The following is a 19194-nucleotide window of genomic DNA, read 5'->3' on the forward strand; positions in this document are numbered from 1 at the left end:
GTTCATGCTTGGCATGCTGCAGAAAGGGTTAAAAGTGGTCAGTCCATCACTCTTCTGCACGGTGCCTTGGAAGTTTTCACAACACCAGATGTGTGGGGAAAAAAAAAGAAGAAAGGAAGAAAAGGAACACTAGTAGACATCCTGGTGCCCTGGAAGCAGTTAAATTAACACCCAGCAGGGACAAATTTGCAGCTTTGGGAACAAGCTTAAAGTTAGTCTGTTTTCATTCCTGGAGTGAATTTGCAAGTGTATGACACTGAAGTATAGCCTGGGAAGGAGCAGACAGCTTTGGATTAAGGAAGGATAGCCAGAATTCACTCCCACCCTCCCTCCTCCCACTCTGTTTTGCACTTAGGCTGTGAAGCTCCCAATACTTCTGCTAATCCCTATGTCTTCCCATGTCTTTTACCAGTTCCAGTAGGAAAAAAAAAAAAAAAGCACCATTCTTTTGGGGTTTTTTTCTTTTTTTTTTTCTTTTTTTTCCTTTTTTTTCCTTTTTTTCTTTTTTTTTCCATTCCAGCTGAAACCAGACAAGACTGGAGTCACCCCAGCAAAGCCAGCTTTAGCTGGGATTGCAGTTTACAGTCATTTGGAGAAATCTAGTTCTGCAATGGATAAAGTTGGATGCTCTTCTAACCAGAACCAAAGCACTAAATCCTTTAGTCATTCATCACTCACTTGGAGCCAGGCTGTGTCCCTGCTTGCAACCACTGCAAATTATAGAAAGGACTGGAAAAAGACTGTGAGAGTACATCTAACCCATCTTCACAGAATTATGGAAAGCTCTCAGTCTCTGCTCTTACGGGTTACAGAATCACAGAACATCAGGAGTTGGAAGGGACCTTGAAAGATCATCGAGTCCAACCCCCCTGCCAGAGCAGGATCACCCAGACTAAATCACACAGGAACACATCCAGGCGAGGTTTGAATGTCACCAGAGAAGGAGACTCCACAACCTCTCTGGGCAGCCTGTCCCAGGGCTCTGTCACTCTCACAGTGAAAAAGTTTCTCCTTACATTCACATGGAACTTCTCTGCTCCAGCTTTCACCCATGGCCCCTTGTCCTGTCACTGGCCATCACTGAGAAGAGCCTGGCTCTGTCCTCCTGATTTTCACCCTTTATGTATTTATAAACATTAATAAGGTCACCCCTAAGTCTCCTCCAAGCTAAAGAGGCCCAGCTCCCTCAGCCTGTCCCCATAAGGAAGGTGTTCCACTCCCTTCATCATCTTAGTGGCCCTGAGCTGGAGTCTTCCAAGGAGTTCTACGCCCTTCTTGAACCGAGGGGCCCAGAACTGGTCACAATATTCAATGGGTGGTCTCACCAGGGCAGAGTAGAGGGGGAGAAGGACCTCTCTTGACCTACTAACCATATCCCTTCTAATATACCCCAGGATGCCATCAGCCTTCTTAGCGATGAGGGCACATTCCTGGCTCGTGGTCATCCTGTTGTCCACCAGGACCCCCAGGTCCCTCCTACCTATTGAACAAACTGGCTTCACAGAAATAACCATCTTCCTTCATTTTCACACCTTGGTCATTCTAAGTACTTTGGTATCAGTCAATCATGGGGAACTTTTCGACTGAAATGGACTACACAGTTTCTTGTGAGGGCTGAGAGGACCATTCAGTCTCCATCATTCTCTTGCATCATTTGCGAGGGAGGAAGAAACTTGAAACCCTGGAATAGGCTTCTTAGGGAGGGTGCTGATGCTCTAAGCCTGTCAGTGTTCAAAAGACTTTTGGACAATGCCCTTAACAACAGGCTTTAGCTTTTGGACAGCCCTGAACATGTCAGACAGTTGGACTAGATGATCGTTGTACGTCCTTTCCAACTGAATATTCTGTTCTAACAAGTTGGTTATTCAATGACTACACTTGCAGCTGGGAATGGGAGAATAGCTGTAGGGTCCCCTGAAGGAAGACAACCAGAGAATGGGATGTATTAATTTTGTCCAATGAGACAAATATGCTGGTTATCATGTCTCCCTGGCTGATGGAGACTGGCAGGGTGAACCGTGTAGTGTGTCCTTTCAGCTGGCAGTTTGAAGGGCTCAAAGTGAGGCAGAGCTGTAACGCTACATTTCCTGCCCTGTGCTGAAGATATCCCACAGACACTTTGGGAACTGCTGGACAGACAGCCCCTTCTGCCCCCTCATTGATTCCTGCCAGAGGATACAGAAACTGGTAGTTTTTAAGTGTTACAAATCTTCCACTCTCTCCCTTTGCAAGCCCGTAGGTGCTTGTCACCTGGGCAACAGTAGCTCCCGCTCTCCCTATTCCCTCCCACACCATTTCTCACCCTCAGATCCCCTGTTCTCCTCTGTCTGCTCCCAGAATCACTCTCAGCTTCCTCCTCCTAAGCTCCCAATTCTTCTCCCTCATCCCCCCTCACCCAAAGCCAATTTTCACCCTCTTACTGTTTTCCAGGTTTCTTCCTACCCTTGAACTTTCATCCTTCCCACACTTTATTCCTTTACCCACTCTATTTGTCCTCCCACCTCCATCTCCCCCATCACATTTGTCCTAATCAGGACCTGGTACCACATGGCTGTTTCTTTCCCTGGCACTAAACTTTCTGTTTCCTGAAAACCTTCATTTTCTGCCCTTTCCACACCCAGACTCCCTCTTGCAGTCAGTTGTCTCCCTTCCCTCTCCAGCCATAGTGCTTGTCTTTTCAGGACAATACACTTCTGGCACTCAGCACACCCTCTGAATTCCAGCTGGGGCTTGACATAACAGAGCCTTGTCAGAGGGGACAGAGAAGTGCGGACCCTTTTAGAAGAGGTGACACAAAGTCAACATGCTTGGACTGTTCAATGTGGCATGAGGCTACCCTCAACACCCCACTCCTTTCCTACACACAAGGTGGCAAGCAGAATATCAGGCATAGCCAGGGCATGTCCACACATGCATGGGCATCTCAATGACCCCTTGGAAAGTTGGCAAGCTGCTGAGTGCACCTGAATGGGCTTTTTGTCATCAGTCTATGGGTACAGAGAGAAAAAGGGGCAGCAAACACTGTTTCAAGTGCTCCAGAGGTGTCTTCCGGGTGACGGTACAGGCTCAGAACTGTGGATGCTATATCCATAGAGAAGACTATCAGACCAAGGGTCAAGGTCAAGAGGAGCACTGGGGGAGTGACAGGTTCAGAAACCATCCTGGGACACAAGGAAAGTGTCTCTGGGACTGACACTGGGCGTAGTTCAAGTCCAGATTCTGCCAGAGAATTCCTCTGCAATGGTAAATGTGCTACTTCTGTCTTTATCCAACTCCAGTGGATTGATTGTAACAGCTTTGGATGAGATCTTCCCTCTCTTTTTCCCCAAATATATAATAATATCTAAAATATACAGTAACATTTCCTTCCTCTCGAGGTTTGGCTGGCTTTCTTATTTACATTATAAATTCTTCAGGGCAAAAGCTGTCTCTTGCACTGTGTGTGTACATTACCAGGAACAGGCATGCAGCAAAAGAAGCAGGCAGATGGTTCTGGATTAGTTTTGTTGGAGCATCTGGCTGATTTTCTGGATCAGCATCACATACAAATGGTAAATTCACCCATGAAAAACTCACATTAAAGGAACATTACTAGGTCTGTTGCTGTCTTAATGACAGTCGTCTGTGGCCTGGGGCAGGTCCCCACCATAAAAACACCAGCAGTAAAAGTGGCTGAATGAAGAAATAAATATTTGCCATTAAAATATTTCTTCATTTTGAACCCCTAGAGATACAAATTACTGGGACTTGCTCTTGAGGACTTCAGTGAATTAAAATCGTAGGAAGGCTTCAGGGAGAGAAATGGGAGCTGGGGCTTATTAAAATTTTTTTGTTCCCTGACTTCTTAAGGTATTCATAAATTGCCTACAAATAAGCAAAAATTTACAGGAAAGGGTTTTTTACCATGCCAGCTCCAAATGGCTGTGGAATGATATTGTTTTTCCAGGCTGCCTTTCCAAAATCCCTGCAGGAAGTTGACTCAGGGCTTGACTCTGGCCTCAAATGCACACACAGCAAGAGCAGAAATCCTCACTTCAACCAGGTGAGAAGCCCTCGCAGATATCCCAGCTGCATTGGTGACATATGTTAAGACAGACTAACTTGCTTGGTAGCAGAGAAGCAGACCTGAAATGTGCCTGTCTCCTTGTTTCCAAGTCAGCATTGGACCTTCACAGTTCCTTATCCCAGTCTTGTCTTGTTACATCTCCTTCTTCTCATATGCACAAACTCGCGTCCTGCCTTTGGTGATGGTTCCCTGCTCTACCTCACCACCTCAGGCCTGTACACTGTAAACTCGGTGACCAACACTGCATCTTCTCACTTGCCCTTTCTTCCTTGCAGCTGTCACCATCTTCTTCTACACATATACCAGGCACCATGGCACTCCCACTGCTTCCTCACCCTAGTCCATGCCTTCAAGGTAGCAGTGGAATAAAATCAAAGGACTGAAGCATCTAGCACTCTTACTGTGCCTCCTGTCTCCAACACCATTTTTCCCCCACAGCCAATACAACTGACTGGCTAACAAAGTGCCTGCTGGATCACTGTGGTCTTCTAATAGACATCTCTAGACATGTGGGTTGGTAGAAGCCGATACCCTTCCAGTTCATTCTCTAAAACTAGTCTTTTCCTTGATTTTTACAGAAGAAGACAGGGACCATTTAAAATTTGAATTCATACAGTTTTTCACAGAGCATTTTGCCCTATCAATGGACCTCACAAGCATTTTCACAATGCTAATAAACAATTAATGAGATTGCAGTGTGATGCCATTAGCAAAGAACTCATCCAAGCAAGTACAATGATTTTTTTATTGGTATCTTCATGAAAGAACCTTCAAAAAAGCAACCCAAATGAGACAACAGGGACTAATTCAACTACATCCCAAATCTGAAAACCCAGAAGCATTTGACCTAACTGGTTAATATTCTGCTATTCTACCAATGTGAATATTTCAAGCAAAGAGTTCAATAAACAGTGTGGAGCAGGCAGCATCTCTGAACCTTTGAATCACAGTGTCTTAGTATCACAGACTGGTTTATACTGGAAAGGACCCCAAAGACCTTCTAGTTTCAATCCCATCCCACTGTGGACCGGGACACCCTCCACTAGCCCAGGTTGCCCAAAGCCTCATCCAACCTGGCCTTGAACACTGCCAGGGTGGGGGCAGCCACAGATTCCGACACTCAGGACTTCTCAGGGCCTGACCATCCACAGTGTGATTCTCCATAGATTTCAGTCAGCAAACTGAGCGTGAATGATATATGGCATTACCAAGACAACTGTCCACCATAACAATAGTGGAACTTAAGACATTTTCTCTCTGGTTTTGTGTTCATAAATCAGCTATGACCTGGCAATCGATGGTGGTTATTGAGACATACCCAAATCTTTATCCAGAATATTTAATTCAGAAGTCCTTGCATGAAGGAATGTGACCAAAATGGAGCTATCAAAAAAAGCTGTCAACCAAATATTATTTTTATAGCAAGCATTGAAAGAAAGGTCACATTGTTATTTTCTTACACTATGGAACAGTTTCTATTATTGCAGATTCCAAAAGCTTGGAATCGTTGTTATTTATGATCTAAGTCAAATTTAAGTCCCGGTTTGCCCCAATTACCACAAGCCACTCTAAGTTCTCTCTCTTCATTTCACAAATATTTGCAAAATAATTCCTTCACACTCGAAAACAGAGAGGTTGCCTCATCAAAATATGCTCCTCTTTAGCAGCAAACACAAAGGTCTAGGAAAATATTGGTTTTAAATGAATCATCCAAAGTAGCCACATTTTCCTTGAGAAATTTGGGAGGCTAAATTAGAGGTGTAAGTTATCGCTCAGCAGTGAACGATAACAAGACTTTTTCTATCTGCGCTTTCAAGAAAAGCTATTAGATCTTTTGCTCCTGGTGCTGCTTCCTCACATAGCACTCTAACAACCTGACAGCTTTAACATGTACTTCTTATTAAATCCGTATCGTGCCCATACTTTAAAAAAAAAAAGGTGTAAGGCCATATCCTGCTGCTTACTATGCTATTCTAAGTCCATTTGTGCTGTCCTGAAAATAAATTAAATTATTCTGGGTTTACACTGGAGAAAACGAGAGGGGAATCTGTCTCAGCATCTCTGCAGAGTTGCCAGGTTAGTTGAAATATCTCTATCCGTTGGAGGTATTTAGGAGTGATGAATATAGATCAGTTAAGCACTGGTTTTCTAGACTTTGCTCTCCCCTGAGAGCAAGTTCCTCTCTGGTGGCACACTGTTCAGTGCAGTGCTGCACCATGACCACTCTCCAGCCAGATGGATCCATGCTACATCCCTGGGTCATGGAGCACCTCATAGGCCATTGATCACACGCTGCAAAATACAAAGACTTCCTGTGGAAAACCATGGAGGCAAGAGGCATGTAGGGCACACTTATGCTTGGGGCAGGTACCGGAAAAGGGATTGCTTGGTATGATTTTGTGATGACTGGTTGGATTTAAAAGCAGCCTGTTAAGACCTGGTGAAGAAAACGATCTAAGGCATGCCCCGATTAGGGCAAGTAAGGACAAAAAAAGCCCCAAACTGCAACTAATCACACCACATTCCTGGATTCTTGGGGGAAAAAAAAGAAAAAAGAAGAGAGAAGAGAAAAAAAAAGGAGAAGGTAATCCCATCCTCAAAGCAGTTATAAAGGCAAGAGGACTCCAAGTCCCTGAGCTCTGCATAGGGAAACACCACTGTGGGTTGTAACTACATGCACAACACTGACACTTACAGAGCCTTAAAAATAAGGGTCACTGGTTGGTTGTGTAAAGTGAGCGGGGAAGCTCTTATGATCCCTTGAATTATCCTTGTCCCCAAAGGCAAGACTAAACAGGGCACATGTCCACATGTAGCAGCCAGAGTGGCCTTGCTCCATTAGGGTTCCCGTTCTCATGAGCTCAGTTCTCTTTTCTCCCCTCCCTTGAGTGAATGAAGTGGAATAAAAAAAATGGGAGAAAAAGTCAGCTTGAAACCTTTTGAGTTTAATTTGGCTTTAGGTCAAAACCAAAGGGGATGAATAATATTTTATTTAGTAGATACAGCCTTTTTCTTTTTTTTTTCTTTTCTTTTTTTAATTATTATTTTATTTTACTTCTTCACAGAAGACTAAAGTATCTTAATTGTACAAATCTTATGGCTGATCAGAAACTTGGAAAATATGTGTGGCATTTCTTAGACTAGTTAAAAGCCTGAATTTTTTTGCTCAGAAGAATCTCTCACTGACAGGACTACGTTTCTTCGCAAGGAGAAAGTTAAACTTCCAACTGCTACCCAAGCCGGGTTACAGATTTTCCCCAAATCAACCCAGGCCCTGTATAAGCATTGTAAACCTGGTTAAACTTGTGGAGAACTTGAAGCTTCTAATTATCCCCCAAAACAAAGGGAACGCTGAATTTCTAAGAGTTTTCTCATGACTCTGCATATGCTGCATCCTGACAGACAAAGGAAAGGTGAATCTTTACCACAACAATGGAAAACGAAAGAGAGAAGCAAACAAACCCTTCAGTCAGATCAACCTTCCAGGAAACCGAGATGATTTCCATCATTTTTATGACTCTTCCCTAGAGGCAAAAGATGTCTAATTAGTAAATCCCACTACAATTTGGCTCCAATTTGACACAAACTGAATGTGACAAGCAAAGAAATTATAAGCCTTACATTTCCAGCTAGCCAGCTTGGGCTGATAAAGCCAAGTTCAAATGGGTTTTGGGGATCTTAGAGCTTGGGAAGTAAAAATCCAGAGGGTGAGCTGGTTCAGCTGAAAACATGAATTTATAGTGTTGCAGCCAGTGTTATCTGATGCAATGTCACTGCAGCCCTTTATGAATGTGCACTCACATTTCCAGCTACAGAGCATTCCAGCCAGTTCTGAGGTGGTCCTTACAGTCCACAAATTATAGTCATCTGAGGAGGAGTTGAACAATACCAAGCAGATTCAAATGTTGATTCCTCATGAAGAAATAGGGCATGAGTAAAATAAATATTAATCATGAAGTTAATTAGTGAATGCTGGTAATTAATCATGCATTACTGTTAATGATGTGTGGGAATCCTCAGAGGTGGGACATGGTCATTAAAGAAGACCATGCGGCCTAAACCAGGTGATGTCCCCATAGCTAAACTCATCAGGAGTTGATCCTGGACGTTGCTTTGACCTTTGTCATCTTTATTGAAAGATAACACTAGTGGTGTGTACTCCTGCTCTGATTTAATATTCAGACAGGACTTATGGGGCAAGTGGGCCCTGACCTGGGGTTGGCAGGGTCTTGCAGCTGTGCAGGCAGGAGCTAAAAGAGTCCATAGAACTCATGAATTCTGCCAGGTGAACAGTTATACTCTAACTTTTCCAAAACACTAGAATTTATGGACCAATTGTATTTCTAAAGATTGCTCCATCAGCTATAGACTACCTTACTGAGAGACACCTACCTGGTTTTCTTAACTTCAGCAGAACTTTGAAACAACAGCTAAGGATCTCTAAAAAAATAAATCCAGTTATGTCTCCAGAGAACAACAAAGCCAACATCCTTACATCAAAAGCCATGTCATCTGTGCCTACAAAACTTATCATCTCCTCAGCTGTGCAGTGGGTCAGATATCCATGTCCTGCAAACCTATCTGTGGAAAGCTGTCAGATGACAGGAAACTTTGGAAAGTTACTTGCAGAAGTCTGCAGTCATCGGCAAAACTCCTTCCTTGGTGTAATATCTGAAGTTTAGCAAAGTTCATTTTGGGCAAGTTTCCTAAGCCAAAAGATCCTGTGGCTGCACAGATGAGAGATCCTGTTATGCTCATGATAAATCTTGCAAGTACTACCATGGCCAAACTGCTAAGTACCATCTCGTTGGCTTGCCACCCTGAGCAGGAGCCCAAGAGGACATGGAGCAAGGAGCTAATATTGCCTCAAGCAGCATTGCTCTCAGAGTTTTTCATTCCTTTCCAGAATGTGACCTTGTATATTTTTTTCCAGAAAAACAGTAGTTTGCAAAAGTCCTGCCTGTCTCCCCTGTGCTGACAGATTGCTGGAAGCTTCATCATGGCTGAATGAAGGAACTGTTAAAATTCATCCTGTTGCCAGTCTATTAAGAGAATGGGGAAACGCGCCTAAGAAGAGAGTGCACAGTGGCCCAAGGTGAGGAACACCCAGCAGAGACCTCCTATAAACCAGCAAAGCTGGGCTTGTTTCCTGCCAATGCTCATTCTCAAGCATCTTCCAAAATAGCATCATCTCCCCACCTGTCCATAGATTTCACCTGGTACCTCTTGCTAAGGGATTTTCTTTTGGAGAAGGTCATGGTTAGTTGTCAGGGAATTTAAATGAGCTAAAAGGAGAAAGGTGCCCATACATACAACTGTATTTCCTTTCCTCTTTCATTTTTTAAACGTCAGACTCTTCACCCAAACAATTTGGTGAAGAAACTCCAGTTCTGAACAATTAATTCACAATGCTGCTTCTCTGGGACTTCACAGAAGACTTAGGCCTTCACTTCTCAGTAGATTCTTACAGGTGGTTTTCACACCCCCAAATGATCTCCACATGTACATTGGCACTATGTGCCTTCAAATGTCTTGAGCCTGAGCCCCACCAAAACTACTCAGAGTGACTTAAACGTCCCAAGATCAGATACATTTGATGTGTTTTAGCACTTGGTTCCCAGTGTCTGGGGTACAGTGAGATTCTGTGCTTAAACTTGGGTTGGCAGTTCTGAAACTTGGGATCCTGGTGCATGGTGTAACTGAGCTATAGTGACTGATTTTGGCAGAGCATTGTCTAGTGATAACACATGGGACCTGGCCACATGGTATACAATTGTAGACATATCGGTGGCAACCTTCACCTTTGCATCTCAGCTTGCATATTTTCCACAGAATATGCTCAGATATGTGATGGGTGTTCATAAAACTCACAGATAAGTTTTAGCTTTTCTTTGCCAAACAGATAACAAATGTGGGAAAAGTTTTTCTGTCATGTCAGTCAAAAAGTATCTAAAACCAGAACTTTCTAATCCTGCCTCCCTGAGGAAAATGATGACATAAAAATTAAAGCTGTAAAATCCATTATCTAAGATAACGTGGACATTCACAAAGATTTTGCCATTCACAAGAGCTTTAGGTAGGGATCCAATAGGAGCTTGTATCTGCCTCACTCCCTCAAGTTTCTGACAAATATCTGCACAATGCACTGTAGTGACATATTCACTCTGCTATGTTAAGAAAAAAGTGTTATGAACTTTCATTTCCCAAAATTCTTATACATCTGCATCCACGATATACATGAATAGGCACTGAACAAGCGGAGGTACGTGCTGAGGCGGCTGTTATCTGCCACTGATACATAGCTCCTGGAGGAATGAGGCCAGGCTGGAAAAGCCTTTTTACTACTCAGACCAGAACGACTCTGTGAAAAAAAGGAGGAATTTGCCTTACCTGTCTATGCTGCTGTGAGACAGGATACTGCAAACCTGAGATTTGCTGGCTTTGCTGCATTTTCTGAAGCATCATTTTTTGCTGCATTGCTAGGGGTACATTAGGTGGCCTTTGAAGAGACTGGTTTGGGAGAGGCTGAGCAGGTTGAGGCTGCGGCTGTTGCTGCTGCTGTTGCTGCGGCTGTTGCACAGGGGCTGAACCCTGTGCCTGCTGCGGGTAGTGCAGGAGGGCAGGCTTGTTTTGGGAACCAAAAACCGAAGGCATCTGCTGGTTTGTTTGCTCTGAGTTAAAGTGAAACAAAGGCTTTGTGTTGCCGTGGTGCTGCTCTAGTGGTGGCTGAGCACTGTTGATAAAGTTTCTGTTGAGGTCCTGAGGCTTCTGTTGCATGATTATATCCATGGGGTTGCTCTGGGGAGTGGTTGGTTTATAAACGTAGTTGTTCATCCCTTTTGACTGGTTTCCATTCACTGGCACCCCAAGCATTGCTGAGCTTTGTGGACTAAACTGCTGCTGGCGAAAAGAAGGACTGGGGATTTTCTCTTGCACAAAGGGTCCGGGGGAAGGTCCTGATGGAGACAGAGTGGACCAGTTGGCTGTCTGGTTCTGCTGCTGCTGTTGCTGCTGAATCAAGGCATGCTGCTGCCTGTTGGCTGCAATCTGTTTGAGCTGTTGTGCATGAGATACTTCCTGCCAGTTAGGCAACGGCCGGCTGGATGCAGAAGAAACCTGTGATACCTGTGTTTGATTCTGAGGCACCGAAGGGATGGGTGAAGAGGTGGACATGGCAGTGGTGGCCATAGTGAAAGCTGGACCTGTAGAAGAAGGCCTCATCTGTGGGGAGCCCACAGGAGCCTGATTCATGCCTGTTGCATATTCACTTTTTATTACCATCTTATCCATCTGCAGGGGTCTCACAGGGCCCCTCTGGCTCTGCTGCCCAAGGTCAATGTTGAATGGCTCGTCTTGCTTTATTGTGGCATTTATCATATTCTCTAGCTCCAGATCACTCATTGGTGGCACTGATATATTAGTCAGTTCATTAAATAGTTCCTGAAGCTCCAGATCCATCATTTGTTCCAATGAATCTTCCACATATCTGTTAGGGAACATGTTCTCATGGGATGTTTGGCCATCTAAGTGTTTGCTGCAGGACATTGTTTCTCCTGGTTCTTTCTTTACCTCTTTCAAAGTCATATTAAACATGCCATTCCCACTAGTGTGCGTATTGTTCGCTAGGTTGCCAGCCTTTCTTTGTGATCCTTGTCCCACAGACATTGTTCCTGACATTGACTGGCTTTGGCAATTGTTAGCATGTTGTCCACCTTGTCCCACTGAGATATTGTCACCCACTCTTATCCTCTTAATGTCAAGGAAGGAGCTCTCTGAAACACCATTGGGCCTCTTGTTGACAGGTGACAGATTTACCACCAATTTTCTCTTCAAGGAGCCTTGGAGCTGAAAGAAGCAGAGACAATAAAAATATAATTAGATGATACCCAAGAAACAATCTGTAGTCTTATTTGCTAGAAGGATCTTGAAAGGCAATGGGCATGTAAGCATCACTTAGTACAGAAAGCTCCTTTGGGCTTTCTCAGTTAATGAAACTATGCAGACCTGTAGGAAAATAGGTTATGAGACACCTCCCTGCCACCACCACCCCTGTCCTTGCAGCCACCAGCATTTTTCAAGCACTGCTGCCTCCTGTTGATATCTATAAGTCAGAATTTTCTGCTTCACAGGTACAGAAGTGTGTCTGGGTTAGTGCTCAAGCTCTGATTAATTTAGGGTTCAGTGTACCACCTTGCTCTGCTTGCAGCTTTGCCTTTGAAGAAGAGCCGAAGGGCTGATAAGAAGCACGCTTTGCTGAAAAGTATCCTTGGAGAAGAGCTGAAAGAGTGATAAAGGGGAAACCTCCTGCCCCAGCAGGTGCCAGAGCTGGGGGATGGCCAGGGAGGCCTGAAAGCAACAAAAATGGGCAGTAACAAGGGTAAGGTAAAGGTGGCAGGAGGGAGTTCGGGACCACTCACCCAATTAAAGGACTGTGCAAATGACCCCCACACACCTTCAAGGAGCACGCTTGTTAGTTTGAATATGCTTGACCAATACTAGATGATGGGGTAATTACGAACCCATTAGTGTAACTTTAGGTGGGTTTTTCTAACCCTGTAACGAGATGAGTATGTTGTAGATTGTGTGAGCTGGCTTTGTGGAATGGCCACCCAGCACCCACCTCTGGGCAGACAAATGCCTCCAGTCTGGGTGAGTACTGGCGCACTGCACAGCGGGTAACGACCCCATTTTTTGGACAACACTGTTGATCACAGACTTCTCTTTCCCCTGTGAGTGTGAGTGGAGGGACATGACCAGAGCTGTAGCTGGCAAAGCTTGGGGCATCACTGCCCTGGATTTGCTCCCATCTAACTGTGCAAGACAGAGCTAAAGTATTTTTAGACAGCAGAGACTAACGCAGTCATGAAATCCGGCCTTGTGCCTATCTAGTGCTGCAGGATTTCACTCTCATGATTTTGGTATGATCCAAAAGACCATTTTTTGGCTGCTGTATAGTCCAAAGTTCCTAGGAGATACTTTAACAGCATACGCAGGATACACGCATCCTGATCTCACATAGGTTTATACTAACAGAGATACATACAATCAAAGATATTAGATGTTAACTTGTTGAAAACTGAAAACGAAGCCACCAGAGCCATGTCAGGTTATGTCAGCCAAGGGTCTGGCCCATGATGTACTGCTGGATTATTTTCCACAGACATGTATTAATACATTAAACCCCTATTGTTTATGTCCTGAAACATCTGTGATAAAACACCCAGCCCACACAATCCCACTCTGAGAACTTTAACTATCTTTCCTTTTCCTTGAATATTTGCAGCAACACTTTCCACTGCTGTGCGCCTGTCAAAAGAAGAGATTCGTGGCTCTGTCCACCTGATCTACACCTGATCCCACCCCACGACCGCAAAAGAAAGATGTAGTCCAACAAGCTGAAAAGTGTGGACTCCATGCTTGCTCCCTCAAGTGAAGTGCAGATACCCTCAAGTGAAGTTGCTCTGAACAGGGTTCATAAAAGAACCGACCACGTTTAAGCAAGCACAGGTGTCCTATCTTTAGCTCAGTGCATTAAAGGTGCACACACCAAACAGTGAGCACGCACACACGCAGTGTGTTGGCACACATGCTGTGAGCAATGCCAGGAAACTCCACAGGGAAACAGGGTTCATCTCCTGCCTTTCTGCACCCGGGGAGAAGTGCACCAGCGTTGGAGGCAACAGGGCAATGTCATCTGACAGCTACCCATGTGTGCTGGTGAGAAAACACTGCCTGTACAAACTGCAATAGCTTGTGAGGCTGTGATGGGCAGAGGGAACATTGAGAACTCCAATTTTCCAGTTAAGTGCAGAAGGATGATATGTGAGATCTTCCAATCCCATCATTTGTATCATGCTGTCTCATGCCTGTGGCAGGGGGGTTGGAGCTCTATGATCCTTGGGGTCCCTTCCAACCCAGACCATTCTATCATTCTATCATTCTATCTATGTACAGAAGTCCACGGACAGGAAACAGTTGTGACCCCCCATTCTTTTCAATTCCAGGCTTATCTATAAGTAAGGGCTCTTTCCAGAAAACCCCAGGTGAGAGCATCTTTATTCTCGTGTGAGTATCAGTCAGTTGCTTGGGAAGAGCTCAACTGACAAATATCTATTTCCTCCGCACCCACCTATCCTTCCATTGCATCAGCAGGTCACCGAGTTTAGCCCTCAAAAATAAAGCTTGCAATTTCTCTCTCTCACACCGAAAATCTCATCTCATACCTCAAGTTAAGTTTCCAGCAGAGCTTTTGAATCACAGATTCAAATTTTCATTTCCTAAGGACAGACATGTCAGTGTCTGCTTGTACAAGCCCGCAGACCCTGTGACTTCAAGAACAGTCATCAGGTGTCCCCTGGGGTAGGAGAGTTTGCGGTGGTCACTTGCAAAGAGCACGGACTGTCTTCAGTTGGTGTGTTCCTTCTGACACATGAGTCACTGTACTTTCCTTCGTGAAAAAAACACACACAACACACAACAGTAAGCTGCACTTCTTCTTACCATCATCTATCAGTTTATTAGAAATCGTTCTCATGCCCTCAAATTAATCTTCCTGGGAAATGGGGAAGTCCCCAGATCACCAGAATACATGACTTGGCAGCGTGTTTTGCTTTCAGATGTGTTGCTGACAGAAAGGCTGAACAGATAATGAATAATATATCCTCTCCACACATATATGCTTTATGGCATTAATACGCCTTCCTGAGTTAATTTTGGTTTTCCTCAACGTTTGGGAGCAGAGGGAACTGCTTAAAATGTCTTCACGTTTTCAGAGCACCTGCACCAGGCTTTCTGACGTGACTAGAAGCACATGCACTGAACTGCGCTGCAGGTAGCAGCTGCTTTTCTCCTGCATTTGAACCAGCTGCCAACAGACACGATGAGCTGTGAAGCGGTTCGCCGGGTGACACACACCCGTCAGCCCCAGAGCCAGGGTGAGCACCATGATCTCCATACACATCCCTTAGTCAAGTGCCCCCTCCCTTGCTGTGGGCTTCAGGGCTAGTTTCATGACATCTGGTCTGCTAAAGCGCCCTCCGAAAAGGACACTATGCATTTTGAAAGAAGAAGTAGCAGGTGCTGGCTTATTACATCTCCCCAAAAGCTTGTGAACACTGCCCTCTGAATGCTGGCAACACCTTGGTCAATAGATGTCCCCACCTTAAAGCAGAAATGAGAGCAAAGCAGGCTGTGAAAGTGCAGGGGACTCTCAGGAGACTTCACTGTAGCTGCTGGAAAGGTCCCGATTTCACATCCTCCACGAGCTGGGGACGTGGAGGGCAAGGGCATGGGAAGGGTGTGAGCAGCCCACAGGGATAAAGCCCCCTCTCCCTCCTTGCACTGAGCTGGTACCAGTTATGTGTCAGGAGGTTCACTGGGGACTGGTTTGTGATTGTTCAGTGAGACAAGCCATGTCCATCATAAAGCCTCTCTGTCTGGTCATCTCATCTGCAGGCTGCCTGCTATGGGGCATTGCTTCCTAAGCATTGCTCCAGTTTTGTTTCTGGGGGGAGCAGAGCGGAGTTCGATCACTCGAGTCTTTGCTATCATATGTTTCAACTATTGATAGGAAGTCAGCACTGGATCTCTTTTTTCCCCAAGCAAAGCACTGCCTCTTCAGAGGGCAAAAAAAAGAGCCTGCTTGATTTCAAGCTCCATCTCTTCCAATTTAAAAACCAGGATTGATTTGGGTCACTAAACATAAAGTGAAAGTTCCTATAACACACAAGGCAAATTCCTCAGATCAAACAGGCTGGCGATTACACATCTCAAACCGCTCAAACTGCGTAATACTGAAAGGTTCTGTGATGGGAAATGAGGGACATGACAGTAAGCGGGAGAGGAGGAAGCCCTCCACACACAGCTTGTCCCACAGGTAGGTGTGTGGCGCTCTATCAGCCACCAAAGAGCAGATGCATTTCCTGGCAGCCCGTGTTTTTCTAAGACCTTGAGCTGAGCAGGCTCTGGCGAGCTGGCAGGCACTCACGCGCTTGCGGCGAGGAAGTGCTGGATGCATCGATTTGCTGAAGTTAAAACTGCCCAGGCTAAGCCCCTGGAGATCATGTCTGTGAGACAGCACACGGCGGCTACGGGACAAAGTGCTCACGGACGTTCGCAGCGGAGGGCGAACTCTAGAGATGACTTGGTCTAAACAATGCAGTGTGACACGGCGTCCTCTGCAGAGGGACAATTATTTTCTGTTTGAAACTTATTCTGAGTCTTAAAAGGGATTTTAGAGAGGCAGCCTCTTCTCTACCGTTCCCTGACACCAGGCAGGAGTTCTGCTGAGCTAATAATTAGGGCTCATCACAATCTCGTATCGAATAATTTCTCTTTTGTGAGAGAAAAAAAGCACTTTTGCTCCACCATTCCTCTGATCAAAATGCTTTACTACATGTAAAACTAGAGAATTTTACTGAAAATCGATTTATTTTTTCTCTGGCTCAAAAACCTTTTCAGAAACTGGAACCAAAACTTTGGTGTAAAAGCCCAATTTGTGAAAAATGAGAAGCTTTAGAGATTGTTTTCTCCAAAATATGCATATTCAACAATATTTTTAACACATCTTTGAGCCATTTCTGACATGACCCATACGCAGCCACCTTGTATTCCTTTCTGCAGGGGCTGTCCATTACAGCCAAAACAAGAACTGGAGGCAGCAGAAAACACTAAGGACCACTTGGTTTCACTTTCATTGAAAGTCTTAGCTTTCGTGTGCTTCTTGCAGATTCTTTAGCAGGTCTTCCAGAATTTGCTTTCTACTTCGGTGTAGGAGCACAGCTCTTGAGAGAAGTCCTAGGTTACCCATCCTGCACTTTCACAGCTCTCAGGACAAGTAAATAGAGCACAATCGGTCTCTCTGGCTTGGCCAAGTATCTCCACAGTCACTGGAGTTCTCCAAAAAAATTCATTTCCCAGTGTAACCCATCCTTGGCCTTGTACAGAGATTTTAGTAACACACCTGACTGTCATCTCAAAATGTTTACAGCCAGACACAACTGGACCAGAAAAACCCAAAATGCTCCAAGCAGATCACAGAGAAAGTACAGAATTCTATCGGTTTATTTCTACAATAATTTCCAGTAGCCCAAGATGTAAAAGGGACCTCTCCTACCACCTTTGTTTTCTCATCTCTCACATTTTCCTCCTCATGTTTGCAGTTTTCTCAGCTTGGGTGGTGGAAGGAGGAGGACGAAAGTCCTACCGTGCCGCTCACTTAAACCCCAAGCGATGATCACACTTCGTGTAGCAGGCAACGCAGCACCAATAGTGGAGTAATACTTCTCATGTTAAGGGGGTGGCTTTGGATTTTATGCTTTTAATATAGAAGCAGCAGACAAATCCACTTTAAAAGGTCCCTGTTGGACTCCCTAGATGTTCTCACAATATATGCTGACTGTATCTATGGCTGCACCGCAAACAAAATCCTTCATGTGCCTGGGGAGGGGAAGGGGTAAAGGAATTGCATGAAAAATACAGAAAATATTCTAACAGTGAAAGCAGCCAAGAAAAGAGAATTCATTCCAGAGGAGGAAAACATGCTGAATGTGACTTCTTATTTATGCTGTGAAAGCACCTTTGCATCCCGGGGCTGGATCAGAGAGGCGCCCTTGGGAGTTAGGGCCGGATCCTGAATGACAGCAGCTGCCCTTTTCTGCCCAAACAGTGGTTTGCTGCCAGCTGTCTGCAGTGCCACCTCCTGTACTGTCCAGAGGTGAAGTGAGCCAGGGAGCATTCCACTGAGAAAGGTTTGGGGTTCACCAGCACAGAGCCTCCCCGTTGCGGGCATCTCCCCACCATGGAGGGGAGGAGGACCAGAGACCCCTCATTGTTTTCTCACCCCTTTGGTCAAGGATGAAAGTGAGGGTCATCATCCCCAAGCTGCCACCTCCCAGGCCATCGCAGGTCCTAACACCATGGTCACATATGTGCCCTCACAGCCTGTTGCTGACTACAGATACACTCCATAGGAACAGCCAAAAGGGCTAGCATGGCCAATCTTTCTACACACCTCAAATCTGGCAGCTCTGCCCATTCCCATTCTTCCCCCCACCCAGGAAAGCTGGTTCACCTGATGCCTGTCCTCAGAGCATTGTCTTCTTCTGAGCACCTCTTCCCTGCCCCTCTGCTCTGCACTTTCTCTGCACAGCAAGAGGATGTTTATTTTTAATCTTTTGTCTTCATTTGCAACTTCTACCTGACATGGCTGTGAATGCAAGTGTGACAAGTTTCTTCAGAGAGATTTTAGAACTCCAAGTTCAGAGAGTCCAATCTGCTGGATGACGCTGATTTGGGAAACAACATTAATTTTTCATGCAGTACTGAGTGACAGAGCAGAGGCTCTGGGCTCACAGAGCAATGGGGAGAAGAACCGAGGGCTGGTGTGGCCTCACAGCACTGTGATGGGGTCAAGGCGGTCCTATCAGGGTTGCAAAGAGCTGTGCAAGGGTAGCAGATGCTGTTTCCTGCTCCAGCCTTGTTTGTGCAGGCTTAGCTCCAGGTGCCTCCTCTTCCTCATGCCACCCGCTCTGAGTATGTTCGCAGGAAGGGGACCGGGAAGAAGGATGAGCAGGTGCCTTCAGCACCATGCTGTTGGTGAGCACAGCAGCTCAAGCCAGCACAATTCCACTCTGCCTCACTCCTCTCTTGTTTAGGACCTGGAACCATTCTGATCACATACCCCACACTTTTGGGAAGAGACTTGATGTCCATAGAGGGCCTCTTGCTCTGGTGTCCTAGCTCCAACTGGTCCCTAGGCATAAGAGCCACTGTCAATAATGGTGACTGAGAGGTAACACAAGTTTTACCCTGTTTACTGTAATAAGTGCCACTAAAACTGAATTTGTAGTAACAAATAAGGATGTTCCTTGGCTGACAAGTATCCACTTAATTCTTATTAGCTGGGAACAAGGCTGGAATAGTAATCAGTATGTTAGAAATCCCACAATTTACCTTCGCTTATGGAAAAATTACATATCTTGCCAACTGAACATACCAATCTAAAAATGCATCCATATTATTCACAGTGTACTGCCTAGAAATATGACATCAGGGCTCTGGTCCAAGTTGCTGAAGCACAATAATTATATTTTTTATGCAGATTTTACATCTGATGGATTATAAAATAT

General features: G+C 45.1%; 1 protein-coding gene across 1 annotated transcript in view; it reads right to left on the reverse strand.

Moving 5' to 3' along the window:
* The window catches only part of MAML2 (mastermind like transcriptional coactivator 2), a gene marked incomplete at both ends in the record, with an annotated part of 218861 nt that overhangs the window by 59088 nt on the left and 140579 nt on the right, over nucleotides 1-19194 (reverse strand). The window contains one exon of the mRNA XM_084268835.1: nucleotides 10457-11911. Coding sequence (XP_084124961.1) covers nucleotides 10457-11911 — 1455 coding nt within the window. The remainder of the gene's footprint in view (nucleotides 1-10456; nucleotides 11912-19194) is intronic.

Source organism: Gallinula chloropus (genome assembly GCF_964237585.1).
Source record: "Gallinula chloropus genome assembly, chromosome: 1".
Classification (NCBI taxonomy): domain Eukaryota; kingdom Metazoa; phylum Chordata; class Aves; order Gruiformes; family Rallidae; genus Gallinula; species Gallinula chloropus.